Here is a 19414-nt window from a genome sequence, read left to right as displayed (position 1 = left end):
TTTTATAAATATTAAGTATCAAAATACAATTCAACATTCAGTCAGTAAACATAAGCGTCTCTCTATCCTTCCTATTGTGCATAACAAAAAATTGAGGTAAATTGGTACAATTTATTAATTTAAAAATATAATTAATTAAATTATTAAATTTTGTGCTTAATTAATTGAATTTTACTCTGTGAAATTCAACTTTTATCCGTATTTTAATAGCCAAAGGTACAAAGGGGGTTCAACTGTCTAATTCGGATAGATTCTGAACCACAACAACAATATAATCTTCCAAGCAATATAGATAAAGATGTTAACCAAAAAAACAAAACTCTCTGAAGCTCCTCTAGCTACTTCGTCAAAATGTTAAGCGTCAAAGGGCTAGTTGAATCAGGAACTCTGAAAGATGTTCCTTCCAAATATGCCTATGGAAGAAATCCTGAAGAACACATATCTCTGGATGAAGAGAGAATCCCCATCATAGACTTTTCCCTTCTCACTCGTGGTACTCCTAATCAACGTTTCAAAGTTATCCGAGACATTAGCAATGCCTGCCAGGAATGGGGATTCTTCATGGTAGCATAAATATCTGTTGCTTAATTTTTTTCGGCGTAAAGTAACAAGTTTTGATTTGATTGAATTACTGTTTATAGGTGATCAATCATGGAGTGCCCAAAAAGTTGAGAGATGAGATGATAAACTCTATTGAGAGTTTCTTTGACCTAGCAGAGGAGGAAAAACAAGAGTATGCAGGAAAAAATTCATTAGATCTCATAAGGTATGGTGCAAGTTTTAATGTGACAATAGACAAGACACTACTATGGAGGGATTATCTTAAAATCCTTGTCCATCCCCACTTCGTCTCCTCATAAGCCTGTTGGCTTCAGTTACCCTTTATACATTATAAACTTAATTTTAATTTGAGTTTTAGACGCTCTTAAAGCTTTACATATATCTGTATTGTGAAACCATGCACTGACATATCAAATCACTAAAAGAAGCTTCATATATTTGATGAGTTTAAATTATCTTGAAGCATTTTTGTCTGAAAAAAGAATCCTGAAATCAATCCCAAAACGTTGATTAAAATTGATGGAGTAAATACAGTTTTTTTAAAGAATATACATATATGATATTTTGATGAATTTTAAATTTAATTAATTAATATTTTCGATTAAATATTTTACTATTAAATTAAAGTGTTAAAAAACTAAAAATCAATCGGTAAAATCAATTAAACTGATGCGAGTTTAGTTTGCTCAAACTATGAGTTTTGAAATACTAATAAGAAACAATCAAGTACTAAGGCAATAATGGTCGATATTTGATAAGAAGAACAAAAACGTAGCTAAAGAAAAGTAAACATAGTGTTTTTTTGAGATTTTATAATTTTATAAACGATTCGAATATAACTAATATAAAACTTATTTAGTTATTTTTATTTATTTTTAATTATAAATATCCCAAAAAAAGTCTTATTGTATTCTTTAAGAATATCATCTGCCTCCTCCTCCTCTTCTTTAGTGAGAAATATGTCAAGGGAATACAAGTCCAAAATTTTCATCAATAAGCTATTGCTACCAAGTATGACCACGGACCATTCTAGTGAATAGTGATCCTCCTTGCCAGCTGGAGTCCCTTGCCTTCTCAGTTTCACAACTCAATCTTCGTAAATTATCAGGTTTTTAACTATTTTTAATGTATTAATGTAATCTACGTCTTTCATTCTTTTCAAAACCTACCAATTCTAGAAGTTCATTATTGCAAAGTATCAAAACATTTGGTAACACCATCAAGTCTAGCTGAATTTTAACATACCCTTGTGTTTTTCTTGAAGTAAAGGGTGTTCAAGACCACTTCGATACTTAGTATTACCTTTGAATGTTAGAGCATTGTAAGTAAAGTATTGATAATGGTAAGGAAATGAAATTAACAGTGCCAATTTAGATGCGACATTAGGCAATTCTATGGGACTAAAACGACTAATAAAGTAAATTGACAATTTTATAAAAGAATTTAATTCGTTTTATTTAAAATAAATTCATTTTCGAAAAAAATAAAAATCAAGTATAATTGTATGAAAATTTATTTAAATTTTTTTTATTACAAATAATTTATTCTAAGTGAAGCCTTAGAGTTTCCTCTCAATTTTATTTAGCATATTCAGAGAATTCTGACATGATTAGTTTTTAGAGAAAAGTTGAAAAATTTTAGTGATGGTCCGTGTGTGTATGTTGAATCCATTTTTGTGTGTTTAAGGCAACTCTTTCCAATAAATCATCATTCATGAAATCAACTTTTAGACACTCGTAGTTTATTTGTTTGCCATGAAAATTAATTGAAAAGGTTCTCAGAGAGTTATAATTTCAAATAGTAAATTCTAGTGAATATTTATTTATTTTTATATTTTGTATATTTATAATTTGTGTTGCTGAAATTAAAAATTTGATCGAACTGAACCAAATCAATTTGTTTTAGTTTAATTCGATCTTTATTTGACTTTTTCATAAAATAACATTTAATTTAATTAATATTAAGTTATAGTAATAACATGTCATATTTCACCATATAGACCTGGTAGATTCTTGCATACGTGAGGGTATGTTATCCTAATATGTTTTTCTAAGCTGGCTTATTGCATATGCAAGTGAAGTTCTAGAGGAGTATAGCAAAAGAACTCGAGAAGTGGCGAATGAATTACTGAAAGGCGTTTCGAGAAGCTTAGGATTGGAAGAAAACTACATAACGAAGAGAATGGAAGTGGAAGTAGGATCTCAGATGTTTGTTACAAATCTCTACTCACCATGTCCACAGCCAGAAATCGCAATGGGGCTGCTTCATCATTCCGATTACGGCCTCCTCACTCTCCTCATCCAGAACCACCTTGGAGGCCTCCAAGTCATGCACAATGGAAGCTGGGTTCCTATCAATCCCCTTCCTGATTCTATTCTAATCAACATTGGTGACCATATGGAGGTAATATTTTCGCTGCTGCTGTGTTCTGTATTAAAAGAGTTTTTTTTTTTTTTATTTTTTTGTATTTTTAAGAATGTACAATAAATAAACATAAAAAAGTATTTAAAGATTATTAAAAATTAATTTAAAATTAAATTTAATATATTTTAATTATAAAAACTATAAATTTTTAAAATATTTTTTAACTACATTTAAAATAATATTTTTTTTAAAAAATATATAGATTAAAGTCTCTAAAACTAACCCCTTCAAGTTTGTTTGATATTATTATTAAAAAAAATACTCTTTAAATATATTAATTAGAAGATAATAAATATTAATATAAATTAAATTTAATATAATTTAAAAAAATATTTCGAAATTATTAATTACTATCTAAATTAGTAAAATATTTCATATTCATTACTTTTACACAATAATTAATGAAAAAATCTCCATTTGCATCTATAGAAAATTGCTCAAATATTTTTTAATTAATTTTCCTTTCATTTTAAAAATACGGGAGTAAATAAATTAAGAAAATAGTAATTGTGAAATTGCAGATACTAACAAACGGGAAATACAGGAGCGTGGTGCACAGGGCGGTGATGAATAAGGAAGGAACAAGAATTTCCATAGGAACAGCCCACGGCCCACCGCTCAAGAGCATTGTGAGGCCCGCACCTGAGTTGGCTAATCCTGCATCATATCGTGGAATCAAGTTCAGGGGGGTACCAAGAGCTTCAACAGAGTAGTCAACTTTCGGGAAAAACCTGCCTCCATCGTATTCGAATTTGAATATTTAAATTTTATTTACTTCTTGGGTAATCTTCATATTTAGCATTTCTTTAACAAAGACTTGTCAAAATGATTGATGCCATGCCAGACATTGATGATTATGTGAATTAATAAAATACTTAATGTTCTTATTGCTCTGCATTATGTGAAAAAGGAAAGTTCGATTAATTATTTTTTTTTATTTTTTCTTTTCTTTATAGCAAGGAAGAAAGAGTCGTACAACATTATATAATTTTTTTATAATTTATTTTAATTAAATTTAAAATTCAAAATTTCACGAACTATCCGTGAAGCTTAAAACGTCCTAATCGCAGGCTTAGAAATTTGGAAACATCACCCCATGACATGAAGACTAATAAGTTTGACAATTCCATTGCTTAATGAAAGAAATCTCCCGCGAAAGGGAATGGTAAAAGAATCCGAGTGATACCAAGTCTTATATAATACGTTTGCGTGTCTATTAGGTTAATTAATTAGTTATCTATAATTAGCTATCTATAATTTGATAAAAAATAAAATAATTATTTATAATATGTACAAATATATAAATAATTATACAGGTTATTTAGCCTCTATACTTATTAATAAAATTTAATTTAGTCATTTTTAATTTTTTATTAAATTAATTTATAAATTTTTATTTAAGTTCAATTGAATCTAAAAATTAAATTTTGTATGCTAAATTTCTTGATTTAAATAAAAATTAAGAACTTTATTTTCTTGAATTTAAAATTAAATTTATTAATTATTGATTTAAATTTAAAAATTTAAAAATTTAATTTCTTAATTTTTTTAATTAAATTCAACTTAAATTTAAATTTTCAAATTAAATTTAAATTCATGTCAGCCTAATCATATATATATAATCAAAATCTGTTAAACTTGTGACATATCTGTTTTTTCTTCTCTTTATTGCCAATGGACCATCGCAAGAAACTGAGAATTCTCATTGGCTTGCTCAAGGACAAGACCTCCATTATCAAAGCAACTCTATCAACTAAACGGATCAGTAAAATTAAAATCGCTGTCATCCGCGCCACCACTCATGACGCGTCTACCCCACCTTCCGACAAATGCATCGCCGCCGTCCTCTCCCTTGGCCAGGGCTCCCGCCCTGTTACATGCACATGCATTGAGGTTCTAATGGATCGCCTACATAGCACCAAGAACGCTTCTGTTGCCCTAAAATGTCTCTTCATTATGCATACTATCATATCAAGAGGCTCGTTTATTCTCAAAGATCAGCTTTCCGTTTACCCTTCTTTTGGTGGCAGGAACTTCCTTAACCTATCAATGTTTCGAGATGAATCAGATCCTGAAAGGTGGGATTTATCTTCTTGGGTTAGATGGCATGCAGCTATAGTAGAGCAGAATTTAACGATTTCAAGATTTCTGGGTCACTACCTGTGTTCTTCTCTCATTGCAACTAAAAATAAGGGCGAGGAAAAGAGAGTTTTGGCACTGTTGAACAGAGATTTATTTGATGAAATGGATGTTCTAGTGGATTTTGTTGAAGTAGTAAGTGAATTTCCTGATTCTTTACATCTTCTAAAGAATAATTTGATCTATGAGATAGTTCGGTTGGTTTCTGAGGATTACAGGTCTGTTCAACGTGAAATCTCAATCAGAGTTATGGAACTCGGGGAGAGAATTCCGAGTTTGAGTTATAGTGAGTTGACTCAGCTTCTGGGTAACTTGAAGAGATCCGAGGGTTGCAAAGAGAGATTGTATTTGTTGTTTGCAAATAGGAATAGGAATGATGCTTTATGGAAATTGGTAGGTGAAACAAGGACGAAAGCTGTAGAGATGATGAAGGAAAAGGGAGAGACGAAGTTGCTGAAAATGGGAAGCGATTCAAGCGAGTTGACTCAGATCCGATTCAATTCTGATGGCAGATGGATGGGTTTTGACTCGGTAGCTTTAACTGTTTCTGCAATACAATGAGTATTCCCCCTTCAACTTTCCCATTTTTGAATCTTCACGCTTTGCTTTGTCATTTACCTTTGGTCAAATTTATTTATTTTTTTTAATTTCCTTTTACAAATCAAACTTGATTAACGTCGTGCATGAAGTATTTATTGTGAATTATCTGAGATGTTTTGTGAATTAAGATAATTTGTATTTATTGTGAATTAATAATAATAATTATGTAATTTTATTATAAAAAATTAAATATTTTTATAATATTATTTTTAATTAATTATTATAATTAATATAAAACTCAAAATATAAGTTAAAAAAAATACTAATGACTTGTTGCACACTGTTAAAATAAATATAGATAAATTTATGAAAAATTATTAAGTATATATATATATATATTTATAATTATATGAAAATTATTTTTTATATTATAAAAAGGACCCAGAACCACCTTTTTTTTGTTTTTTCCGTTTGAAAATACACTATAATCTTTCTGAATTCATTGTAGCTAGACACGTTTGATCCAATCCTATTTCCTTAATAAAAAGAGATAACAACAAAGAAAAACATGTAATGGGGAAAATGACTTCGTCCCACTAAAGGATTATATAAATCAATTATTAGTGGCCCACCTGTCATGCATAAATCAATTATCACGGAATTCAAATTAAAGTACTTGATTTTGAATAATTCAGCATGATTTAAAAAATAAATGAATATACATATAGATTCATAATACACATAATATGAAATCAGTTGTGGATCTACACTTATCCAAGAGAGAGAAGAGCCCTTCTTTTTATTTTTTTTTTTTTTTTTTTTTTGTTGATAAAAATATATATTTTTTTTTTTTTTTTTTTTTTTTATGATTTTGAGGTCTAAAAAAAAAAAAAATCAATATTATATATAATATATATAATAATTTTATATATTTTTATTATTTGATTGATGATGTTGTTGATTATTACAACAAAAGAAAAAAATAAAAAAAAAAAAAAAAAAAAAAAATAAAAAAAAAAAAATAAAATAAAAAAAAAAAAAAAAAAAAATATTAAAAATTTAATGAATTTAAATGAATCGGTGATGAATTAGAGTAAATGTTAAAAGCTAAGCAACTAAGAAAAGTAAAAAAGCAAAAAAAAAAAAGAAAAAAAATTTAAATTATAAAAAAGAAGAAAAGAAGAAGATCATTGAGGTTTAAAAAAATAAATAAATGGATATACTTATAGATTCAGAATACACATAATATGAAATCAGTTGCGGATCTACACTTATGAAATATTATGACCACACAAATTTATAATGACCCACTATGCTTATATCAAAATTAAATGTTAGGATGTATACTTTCGTAAACAATTAGATGTGAATATACTGGACCAATAATAAATTTTAAATCTGAAACTTTTAAGCTAAATGAATTTTTCTTACCAATTGAATGAGTGCTTAAAAATATTCACTATGATTCATATTAATTAGACTCTCATCTAATCTAAATGTAAAATTTTAATTTTTAAATCAATATCTAAAATTTATTAGCACAATAATCACTCTTCCTAAAAAAAAAAATCTCCATAACTAATTTTCTATAAAAAATAATAATAATAAATTTTAATTATTAATTTTAATATTAAACAGTTTAAATTTTTATATATACGTTTATATTTACCCTTTATGCATATATATGTTGAAAATTATTCTTATTATTCATATGAAAGCAATGATCAGAGTATGCAATGGGGCTCAGAAAATTACTTTGGTCCAGTTGTTTGGAAAGGGGCTAGTGCGCACAGCATGAGTTTTTACGTTTCATACAATTAGTGAAATTACAAGCATGATTATCCGCATCTTGCTGTAGCGGTACAATAATTTTTTTAATATATAATTTAATAATTTATATATATTCATGCTATAAAAATACAGTGATGTTAAATATAAAATTTGTTAATTTTGTAACGTATTAAATCATAAGAATATTCAAGTATAAGATTTAACATTTGATTATATTAAAATTAGTAATATGTTTAAAAAAAATATTCTATTAAAATAAGAGTTTAGTATCTGTAAATACTATTAATATATACATTCATTTTTAATATAGTTTTTAAATAAATTAAACATTTTTATTATTAAATTAATATTTTTAATAATTACAAAAGACTCATTCCTCATATTTAAAGGAAAATTAGTTTTTTTTTATGGATATAAGATGCATTGTTAGTACACTGGTAATATTCTATAATTATTTAATTTTTATAAAAAAAAATCATATTGTTTATTTTTCATTTGAAGTATATATTTTTAATTTCAAAATTAAAGTAAAATTAATTTTGTCAAATTTCACTTAATTAATGAAATTAAGTTGGGTATACGTAATTTTTTTCTCTACTCAAATAGCATAAGAATGAAGATATAATTTAAAATTTTTATAAAAAATATATTCAATTTTATACATATAAAATCAAATATAACCTAATTGTAATAAAATATCAAAATAGGAAAAAGCTTCAACCTTATACATATTACAATTTTTCCAATTCCCTGTGATTTAGAAGGATTCTTAAAATAAATTTAGATTATGTCTATATAAAGTAATATTTTAATCTAATATTAATAATTCTTTTTTTTAGTAATTATATGTTAAGAGGGATCATTTTTTAATATTGAAATTAATTTTTTTTATTAGTTTTAAAGTATAATTTCTTAATTATATTGATTTAATAAATTTAAAATAAATAATTCTAAATATTTTAATAAAATGAAATCTTAGCTTAAATTTGTCAATGACCTGTTGTTGGACATGCAGTAAGAATTAATTATTGATAATACTCCATTTGGCAAATAAAGAGATAATTGACTTAAGTTTAGAAGTTTTCATGGCTTGATAATTAAAAATTAATATATGTAATTATAATATTAAACTATATATAATATTAAATTCATACAATTTACACGTTTAAATCCAGACATATTAAGTTCCTGTTAGCTTAAGCCGGCTCTTAGGCATTTTACATTGTTTGTGAAGTGCGTCTGTGTTGGGTCTATATAAAAATAATAATTTTATTAAAATTATCAGTGATTTATTCTTATCATTAAATTTACTGTGCATACATTTTCACTTATTCTATGGAAAAAAGGCAACCCCCAGCATCCCTCTGTTCTGGATTTAATATTGGACAAATCATTAAAGTTGATGGCTCTTCAATGGGACAGCACTCTCAGTGATACTTTGAGAGACTTCTCTGGTATTTTCTTTTTTTACCTTTTCTCATGTAATATTGGGATTGTGGATTCTGACATGGTGTTAATTTATAGAAAATATTAAGGGCATTTTATTATAATTTTGTTGATTTTAACATGTTTTTATTTTGTTTATTAGTTTGATTTATCATGAAGAAGTGTGCCTTAAAGTGGGCCTCGACCACTTTCATGTAGAGTTGTGTTTTAGAGTGTCAGCCCATGCAGTGTAAATTGAAAGAGCCTAGGCCCATTATAGATAAATGCGTAGAATTTAAATATTTTGGGCGAGAAATGTGACACCATCTCTTGCAACTATTCAGAGTTTTTCTTCCTTAACCCTATTTATTTGATGTTATTAGTTAGTCTTCAATGTGTGATGGATTCGATATGTATTGAATAAATTGAACTGGGTCTTAATTCTCTTATTATATTTAACAGATTTTTATAATAAGGAGATTTTGATGCAACCTGAGATTTAATTTAATTTATTTATTTTGATTTTTATTATTAATGCAATAGTTTAATGTTGTGTCTTTAATGCCTTTATGTATTTATTTATTCAATTGACTTTGTTTGTTGATCCACACTAAGAGAGAAGGTTAGTCAATAATAAAGGGCAATAAACTAAGAGAGGAGCAGAATACTTAATTTACTGGAATTTTGGATGAATGATCACATGATCTAATAAATTAATTGAAATTCATTAATAGCTTGCTATTGAGAGATAGGAAATGAATTTTATTTAATATGCTTAATATGATTCAGGATGAAACATTAAACAATTTAGAGTTATTCTTCCTTACATAAGATAATTAAAAGTAAATTGTTAATAAATAGAGGAGTTATTCGCATAAATTATTATGATTCAACCTGTAATTATGGCGTCGATCCAACTTCAACAATATTTTCCAAAACCATGACATCCTCATGGAAAGGGAACATATAAATACAGCAAGGAAAAGGAATATATATATAATTTATTATGAAGTGGTGTCGGGGTCATAACCTTGTTTGGGATCAATCTTAAATAATTGATATATAAAGCATTATCTTCAATAAGTATATAATTATACTTTGAATATATAGTTGGAATTGCTCCCATAAAAGCAGAGGCAGTGCTCATCCTCCGATATGTGGCTGGTTGAGAAATGTATCTTCGCAAAAAATAAATGCACATGTTTTACCCAGAATAAATAGATAAATAAATTCACGTGATCACGAGAAGTGTTGTCACTTTGAAGCCTCTGCTGGTTGATCGTCAGGGTGGGGGCTTGACCATTTAGCTAGCCGAGCACGTGCTTTCTCAGCCTACAAATCCAGCAATTAATGTCTTGTCAAAAATGCAAGAGAATTTCTAGTTAAACTTTGTTTTCAAGAGGAAAGTTCTTACTTAGATCTAATTTATTTTATAAGTTTTTTATACATAATAAATTAAATGTAAGTAAGAAAAATCTGAATAATTCCTTGTTTGCAAAATGTGATTCGTTGATTAATTACCTCCTCATCCCAATCTGAATATATTGTTATGATGGCCAAGATCACCGTCTGGACAGCAGTTCCACCAAAAATCATCCCTCCCCAAATTCCCTATCACATAAACAAAGAGTCAATAAGCATTCATTCCCAGTAATTAGAATTCAATTTGAAGTAGGTATCCCTTGGTCTGTTGGAGAAGAGGACAAAATTTACCTTAACACTCAATTTGAAAACCCATCCCATTAGGAATCCAAGTGGGAGACCAATTACGTAGTAGCATCCAAGGTTTACATAAGCAACCATTGCTTGCCATCCTGACCCCACCGCCACCCCTGTCGTAGTGAAACAATTCTCTAATTCTTAAAATCAAACTCTTTGTTAACAACAAATTTTAATTAATAACTGTAGAAAATCACCTGATAGAACTGGCTGGATACTGTTAAGGAGGATGGTAACTGCTAGGAAGATGGAGAGCTTGTCCACCTCTTCAAGAATATCACTACTTGATGTGAATATTAGTGCAAATTTGTTGTGGAATATCACGATAATTAGACAGATGATGAAACCAATTATAGTTGATTCCACCAAGGACACCTGCGTTGCAAACTTGGCCGCTTTGCCATTCCCAGCTCCTAACTCATTTGCCACCCTCACCCTGCTCATACATTACCAACTTGAATATGCTATTTTTAATTTGCATATTTTGAGACATTTTTTGCATGATTATTTATTAAGGTAAAGAAAGCGAAGAGAGAAGAAGTACCCTGTAGCTGCAAGGAAGGCCAAAGGGATCATGAACTCCCATCCATTAATAGTCATGCTGAAAAATTGAATCAAAATTAATTAACCAGCAAAGGAGAATCAGAAAAAATTTCAATAAAATCATCATCTATACTTGGAAATTGCTCACCAGATTGACAAGGCATCCACAGCTAGTGTTGCATTTTTCAAGTGCCCAGTCATCAATATTAGTATTCTATAGTACCAATTCTCCAAACTGCAAGTGCAAATGCATCCATCAATAAATAAACAAAAGCTATGTGCTGATTTGGACAGAAGGATATGGAGACAAGGAATGATACCAAAGCATGACTCCAGAAGCAGCAGAGAGTTTGACAAATTCCCATAACCCAGAAAAGGCTTCTACTGAAAAACCAGACCAAGTAAGAGGACACCTATACAAAACATACCAAAGCAGCGCAAATACCATAAACCACCAACACACATCCAAAGCAATAGCAGCACCAATAACTCCAAAATCCAGCGCATAAACAAAGAGCCAACTCGTGAACACATTGATCCCTAAGGCAGCCAAAGAAACCCATGCGATCACCTGATTCTTTAACTGGCTCTGCAAGAACCTTTGCAATGGGAATATAAACGCAAAGCTGAAGTGCAGTGGTAATAGCCACATAGCCACCACCCATGTCTCCTCTGCTACATCATCAGGCTGGCCTAACCATTTCAGGATTGGACTGGCAAACACGTAAACTGGCAAAAGCAAAAAACAGCACAGGAATAGCACAATCCATGACCTTTGCATGTAAATGCCCAACACCTGGTATCTTTTTGCACCAAAAGCTTGTCCACATAGCGTTTCTAAAGCGCTCGCCATTCCTAGCTAATTGTCAATTAATAAACCCCTAAACGATGTAAGATTGGAGGAAAAACTAAAAACTTATGGCTATTAAAAACATTCATCAAAAGTCTTCATCAAATTATTGGTCCCATCATACACAAGTTCCTCTCTAATATATTTTGAATTATTGATAGAAAATTTGGAGATGCAATATTGGATCGAAGTGAAAATATAGAAATTACCAGGAGTCCAAAATTGAAGCCGACAATAACAGTGTTGGCTATGGATATGGAAGCGAGCTGAACGTCTCCAAGATGTCCTGCAAAGGCTTGGGTGATGATATTCATGGAAAAGGAAGCTATCCTGCTGAAAATAGCTGGTCCCACGATTTGCCATAGCTTCTTGGTTTCAATCCAGACCTTTGTTGCAAGTTCGCTGGTGCTTTTCTGATCATCTTTATTAACTCCACCTTGTGGTAACAAAGCTTCACTGAGATCACCATCTCCATTGCTACTCTCCATCAAGAAAAAATGAAAAAGAAAGAAGAAAACGTTGCTTCTAGTTCTTGCCTTCTTTTGAGTGAGATTGATAGGCGAGGATTAAAAATCGGCCTATTTGTTAATTGCCCGAGAGAATGGCATGCATTGCACGTATATATATTGGAAAAATTTTACAATATTGTATATACTATGGTTATATATCCATTGATCCTATCAGGTCTTCAATGAATTCTGTCATAATTAACAATAAATATATATCAATTATAAGCGGTTGGTAAGTGGCTTGGTGATGATTTCCATACAAATTTTAGCGTTAAGGTTAAGAATTCAACTATTGGAGTTATCCTGTTAGGAGAATTTTACTTGAATATTATTAGTATAAATTAATTTTATCTATATGTGCTAGTCGAAATATGAGATATATATATATAACTTTACAATTGTAGCCATGCATATAGCTAAAGGGATTGAATGTAGGAATATGGTGAATTTCACCATAATTAATAAATAAAATACATTTTTTTTATTAGATGTATTTGGGGTATTAAATTTTAGTGTTACTTACATTCATATAAATTTAGATGTCTATAAATTAAAGAAACTACTCTTATAATTTGCTTATTTATTATACATATAATTTAGGTTCTTTATAATTACAGAAAGTAAATCTCATAGAGTAACGAAACGCATACTCTTACTGTATTGTATCATTTACCTATTTGTTATTTATATTAAAACTAAATAATTATTGATATAAAGGGATGGTATGGTTGCCAAAAAGGAAAAAATTAGTGCATCAAAGATTCGTTTTTTTTGAAAAAATAATTTTTCTGGTATAAAAAAATTAAATTATTTTTAAGAAAAATAATATATTTTTTTCAAAAGAAAAAAATTATTTTATAAATTTTAATAATTTTATTAAATTGTAAAAATATTTGTACAAAAATAATATAAACACATCATTATAATCTACCATTATAATTAAATAATATTTTGATGAAAACATTTTTCACATAACATAGAATAAACGGAGCCCAGTCTGGATAGTGAAGTTGGCACTAACTACAGGTCGTGGCAACTTATTTGGAAAATTAGGTGAAGATCTAAAATTTGAATGGTAATTTCCATAGTTTTGTCTTTTTTTTTTTTTTTTCCTTTTAAACGTAGATGGGTGAAGATCTAAAATTTGAATAGTAATTTCCATAGTTTTGTCTTTTTTTGTTTCTTTTTAAGTAGATGAATCTATATGTACAATTCAGTGATAAGACACACTCCTTAATAAAATCATGATAATTTTATCATTTTCATAGTTTTGTCGATCAATGAATGAGGTAGGTTTTCGCATTATCATGTACTTGACTAATAATATTATGCCATTTCATTTTCACATTACTATGTGGTCCGCATGGACTGCGGGTGGTGACACACATACCACGAAACATGTGGTCGATCCACATTATTATGGATATATTTTCATCAGTTGAATTTGCACTTGCATTATATTAATTTATAGTTAATGATCTGAGGATACTATATGCCTTCATTTGGCAAAATGTGTGTGTATATACATACATATGTGTGTATATATATATATATATATATATAGAGAGAGAGAGAGAGAGAGAGAGGTTTGATCAATCCAAAAAATATATGGAGAGTGAAATCAAAACTATGCATAAGAGTTCATAGGCTTGTCATTTAGGTAACTAAGGGTTTCTGCTTTCCAGATGACTACTGGAATTTAAAAAAAAAAAAAATTTAAATTTAAATTCAATGTGTCAGTTTTAAAGATAACTTTGATACTCTCTTCAGATATTCATCTGCTACAAGACAAAAAAAAATTGATGGTTTAGGCACATCAAATGCCTTCATCTATTAAAAAAACAAGAAAACAAGTACCAGTGGCTTAGTTAATTAATTAATTAATTTGGATTAGCTTTATTAATTAATTGGAATATTTTTAACGGTAAGTGAACATTATAAAATTAATATTTAAGACATTTTCTTTAAAAAGAAATTGCTTAACCCCTTAATTAATTTTGGACAGCGATTAAATTAAAGAAATATCACTGGTCCCCCCATCAGGCTATCACATAAAACAGTAGCATTTCTATTCACACTTTGCGTAAAAAAATAATAACAATGATAAGTCACTGAATTTTATTGGTTCAGTCCTGGAGACATGGCTCTGTAATTGGTCCATAAGCTGATAAGCCCGAAGAAAAAACAAAACAAGTAAAGAATTCCAGGAGGGAAAATCAGATTCTGTTCCCATGGAACACATTTGAAAATAAGGTGAGCATCAGAAGTGGTTCACTCGTCGTGCAAGTTGGCAAATTTGACTGTATAGTTGTTTTCTTGAATGGTAGCTTAAACTTTCTTTTCGATGCAGAGGACTAGTAATTGTCTACAATTGCTTCAAGTACATACTGTTCTATTACAGCTAGTAACGCCGGATGTTAACCATCAAATTTATGAAATTGGATGGACATAACATAATAAGTTTTCTTCAAATGAGCTCATCACTTGTTTCTTCAAGTGCCTCTGCCCTGAGTTCAAACTAAGAAATCCACGTCTCTTGGATTGTGCCTTATTATCCTTTAAATTCAGAATTTATAACATGACTCCTCTAATACTCCCTCCGTCCCATACAAAGGTATGTTTATTTTTCTTTTTCATCTGTGTCAAATTATAACCCAACTACCTTTTTAAAATAATAGCTTATTTATTAATTTACTAATATACCCCTATTTAATATGCATTGAAAAAGTAAACATAAACAAACAAACAAATAATATAGAAATACAATGCTCACTTGTCAACATAAACAAACAAACAAATAATATAGAAATACAATGCTCACTTGTCATCTTCCCCATCATCACAACACAAACATCAAAGACATTTTAGATGCTGCAAATTGATTGAAAAGGAAAAAAAATGATACTGTATGTCACATGGTATTTAGTAGAGAAGTTTGGAGATGAGTCCCATACTTCATTATTTTTCATATGGTGATTGGGGTCTTGCAATGACCATTCATGAGTGAAAAATGAAAGCATTCGTGTACTCAATATTGCCTGTTTCTTTAGTTATGTGGAGTCGAGCTTTCTCTGCCTGTAAATGACATTTTGTCAATTATTTATATGATGAAAATTACAACAAATGGGTTGGCAAAGAAAATCAAATTATCATGATTACCTCTTTTTCCCATTCGCATTTCATGGTGATGATGGTCAGTATCAATGTTTGAACCACAGTTCCAATAAGCATTCCAGCCCAAATACCCTGTTTACATTAACAAGGAATGAGGGACTTAAAAAAAAAAAATGCTAAAATGCTCTAGCGTTTGTAACATAGTTATACTTACAGTAAAACCAAGGCGGAGCAGCCATCCCAACCAGGCCCCAAGAGGCACCCCAACTATGTAATAGCTGCCAATGTTTATAAATGCTACCAATGATTGCCAGCGAGATCCAATTGCCACGCCTGCAAAAGATGATTGGTTTATGGCTAGAGAGAGTCTGTTTAATTGGATTAGTAGTCTAGCTTCAGTGCACCGAAGGAGTTTGAAGCCACAATATATGGCAGTAAAACCATGCAGTGGGATTAAATTTCACAATTCTATATAACAATTTCTTGGATTGTTCAACACCTGAAAGAACTGGTTGAATGCAATTGAGGAGAACGGTGAATGCCAGTAAAACTGCTAACTCTTTAACCATTGAAATAACAGAGGAGCTTGAGGTAAAGATCATTGAAAGCTTTTCAGGGAAAGCTATGATGATTAGCCAAAACAGGAATCCAATCACTAGGGAGGTCAATACTGACACTGTGGTTGCAAATTTGGCACCTTTAGCATTACCTGCGCCAAGCTCATTTGCAACACGCACCCTGTAATTATTAGATGATTAGAAACTCTAAAGTGAAGGACAACAACATGAATTTGTCACAGAAGCATAGCTTATAAAATGATGAATTACGTGTTCCTCAATGAATTATCATAAACCCAGAAGAACAATAGGAGAAAACAGGAAAAAGGATAATTATATCATTCAACTGCTTTTAAGTAATTGTTTGTTCCAATTTTCCATCAACTCTACATACAACTCCCAAATGATAATCTGATACCTAATACACATGGCATACTAACTAAACAAACTTAAAATGAAAGCAAATATAGAATCAAAATGAAAGTGGTCTTTGGACATATAGATTACGGAAACTGACTGTTCAAGTACAGTTGGAACCAAAAAAAGGGGGCTTTAAACAAAATCATTCCAGATATGATGCAATTTGAGTGATTTGATGTATATATAAAAAAAATTCTGCTAGATTTTAATGAAAGAGTCGCGAGGCTGATTTGAGATTGCACTTTTCATGTATGGTTTAACCCAACTGCATTTGTAGATTATCTCTCCCATAATAGAGATGCTTGTTACAATCAAAGCAGCATAGAGTATCTTATATCACTATTCACCAACTATAAGACAATTATTCAAATCCATGAGAATCTCATGAGACGTGAAGAAAGATAGCACACACCTAATTAATAGACTTGATAAAATGGCAAGGAAAGAGATGCTATTATATTTGCTTGTAAATGAAAGAGAAATGAATATCAATTTCTTTAAACAAATGAGCTAATAATCACAAACCGTATAGCCAACATGTAGGTTTTTTTGTAATAGGCATGCTTTTGAAATTTATCTATTTAAAGAACAATGTAATCCTTCCACTTAGGCATTAAAAGTGTGGAAAAAGGTAAATGATATTCATTTCTACTTGGGCATGAAAAAGTTCGTTCCAGTTTCCAACATCTCTTTCTTATCACATAATGCCTTCTTTGTTATTTATTGACCATATAATGTTTTGCTTTCCAAATAGAATAGAAATGGGAAGAGACTTACAACAGTAACGTACCCAGCTGCAGCCAAAAATCCAAGTGGAATCATAGATTCCCAGGCATAGATACTTATGCTGCCAAGCAAAGTAAAATTCATGCCAAAATATGTGATCAAAATAAAATTCTTCAACCCAAAAATTGAGGTTAAAAAATGCCACAGGATTGTGAAATAATAACCAACCAGATGGAAAGGGCATCAACTGCAACCTCATTGTTGTGCATATACCCAGATTCGATAATCAACACTCTGTAGTAAAAGTTCTCCAACCTTCAACATTACAATATTCAAATTTGATCACTTTAAGTTCTAGATCAATTTAAAAACCGAATTAGTAAATAAATAAGAGAAATAATCACACATACACAAGCATGACCCCAGATGCCAAAGAGAGTTTAAAGAACGGCCAAAGTCCAACAAAAGCTTGTGTAGAGAAACCAGTCCAAGAAAGTGGACACCCGCCACAAACACAATACCCAAACATCCCCAAAACAGAAACCCACCAAGAGAAATCAAGAGTAATAGCAGTGGCAACAATCCCAGTTCTCAACCAATAAACCAAAAACCAACTCACAAACACATGGATCAGAAGAGCGGCCCCACATACCCAAGCAACAACCCCTGTCTTTAGCTGGCTCTGCAAGAACCTTTGTAATGTGAACTGAAAAGGGAAGCTAAGATGAAATGGTATTAACCATATTGCCACCAAACCTGTCTGCTCAGCAACCTCTGCAGGCTGTCCAATCAGCTTCAATATTGGGGTTGCGAACAAGAACATGGGTAGTAACAAAATAGAACATAAAAACAAGACAATCCACGAACGTTGCATATATATGCCTAGCATTTGGTACTGCCCGGCTCCATAAGCTTGGCCACATAGCGTTTCCAACGCACTCGCCATGCCCAGCTAGAACTCTAGGAATTAAGAATCAGAATCTTAAATCTCACTCCACAATTTGTAATCTCAGATAAACAAAAACAAAATGCTGCACAGTGCATATGATATAGAAAGTGAAATAGAATTATGGGATTTATCTGTTTACCAGGAAGCCAAAACTAATGGAGATGATTACAGTGGTGGCGATGGAAATGGCGGCGAGATTGAGAACACCGAGGTGGCCAGCGAATGCTTGAGTAATAACGGTCATGGAGACATGGCAAGGCGAGCGAAAATAGAGGGACCGGCAATCTGCCAGAAATTCTTGGATTCGAGCCATATTTCTCTGATTAAACTACCTCGACAGTTGAATTGACGCTGTCGGTGCCGTGTATTAGTATTTTCTTGTGTGCCAGAAAGTAGAAGAGCGCCGTCTTCTTCTCCCATTTCGCTTGCCTCGGTTTGGTTGGCTATTCGCTGTTGCGACTTGAGCTCAGCTATGGAATATGGGGGAATCACTGAGGTGGGCCAAGAATCGCGTGGCTAGAAACATATAGACGGTGACCGATGCAGTTGCTTTATTGGGTCCGGTGGTGAACCGAGCGCCTACAATCCAGCGCCGGAAGTACTTCCATGATAACAGGAAAAGTCGAAAAGCGGTAGCTGATGGAGTTGGAAGCCCAGAGCTTGGTTTGGGATGAGGATCTGTTCTGGGCCTACAAAACCTTGGCGATCCAGCCCAAGAAATAGCCACGATTGAAATGGCCGCCTAATTCCCAATTTACGTAAAGTGTTCGACTTGGACGATTAAAATTAGCCCATTTTAAAAAACGCCGAAACCCATTTTAGCGCTCGGCAAATTTAATTGTCTGAATGAAATTTAGAGGATACCTATAAAAATGGTTCTATCTGAATTTAAAATTGACATTTTTAATATATAAATATATTTAAATATTTAAATTATCTTAAATTATTTAAATCTCATCCTTAATCTAATCATAATTACTCAAATAATATCAAATCTGTTTAATTTTATATATTTTAAATATATTTTTATATTAATAATTTAGATTTTAAAATTTCAAAATTTTATAAAATATTTAAAATAAAATTCATAAAAATTTATAAATATTATTATAAAATATATATTTTATTCCTTGTTAAATATTATATA

At 30.5% G+C, this 19414-nt stretch overlaps 2 protein-coding genes and 2 pseudogenes across 3 annotated transcripts; 2 read left to right on the top strand and 2 right to left on the bottom strand.

The window, feature by feature from the left end:
- The first annotated feature begins 351 nt into the window (after nt 1-351).
- LOC110667208 (2-oxoglutarate-dependent dioxygenase 19-like) lies at nt 352-3741 on the top strand (annotated as a pseudogene).
- An 874-nt stretch (nt 3742-4615) lies between these two features.
- Nucleotides 4616-5815, top strand: LOC110667205 (putative clathrin assembly protein At4g40080). Its single transcript, XM_021827986.2, has one exon. It carries the CDS (start codon nt 4660-4662, stop codon nt 5683-5685), a length of 1026 nt encoding a protein of 341 aa, XP_021683678.2. The 5' UTR covers nt 4616-4659; the 3' UTR covers nt 5686-5815.
- Nucleotides 5816-9891: 4076 nt separating this feature from the next.
- On the bottom strand, nt 9892-12570 carry LOC110667211 (protein DETOXIFICATION 27). 2 transcript variants are annotated; one of them, XM_058131004.1, is made up of 8 exons: nt 12202-12570; nt 11463-12001; nt 11291-11377; nt 11144-11200; nt 10797-11035; nt 10594-10712; nt 10402-10491; nt 9892-10212 (listed from the first exon to the last, which is right to left on the bottom strand). In XM_058131004.1, exons 1-8 carry the CDS (start codon nt 12478-12480, stop codon nt 10135-10137), a joined length of 1488 nt encoding a protein of 495 aa, XP_057986987.1. In that variant the 5' UTR covers nt 12481-12570; the 3' UTR covers nt 9892-10134. The 2 variants fall into 2 exon arrangements, with proteins under 2 accessions (XP_057986987.1, XP_057986988.1); XM_058131005.1 differs by having other exon boundaries at nt 9898-10212; nt 11463-11997; nt 12202-12506.
- Nucleotides 12571-15283: 2713 nt separating this feature from the next.
- On the bottom strand, nt 15284-18915 carry LOC110667171 (protein DETOXIFICATION 27-like; annotated as a pseudogene).
- Between the last annotated feature and the right edge of the window lie 499 nt (nt 18916-19414).

Source organism: Hevea brasiliensis, chromosome 12 (assembly GCF_030052815.1).
Source record: "Hevea brasiliensis isolate MT/VB/25A 57/8 chromosome 12, ASM3005281v1, whole genome shotgun sequence".
NCBI lineage: Eukaryota > Viridiplantae > Streptophyta > Magnoliopsida > Malpighiales > Euphorbiaceae > Hevea > Hevea brasiliensis.
This window is presented reverse-complemented; position numbering and strand designations above follow the sequence as displayed.

Bases quoted from the DNA above. Each gene is read 5' to 3' on its own strand.
- LOC110667205 (XM_021827986.2), top strand. From the start codon at position 4,660: ATGGACCATCGCAAGAAACTGAGAATTCTCATTGGCTTGCTCAAGGAC.
- LOC110667211 (XM_058131004.1), bottom strand. From the start codon at position 12,480: ATGGAGAGTAGCAATGGAGATGGTGATCTCAGTGAAGCTTTGTTACCA. The intron at 11,378-11,462 runs GTATCATTCCTT...TTGCACTTGCAG, and splicing joins GCTTCTGGAGTCATGCTTTG to TTTGGAGAATTGGTACTATA. The intron at 11,201-11,290 runs GTGAGCAATTTC...TCAATTTTTCAG, and splicing joins GTGGATGCCTTGTCAATCTG to CATGACTATTAATGGATGGG.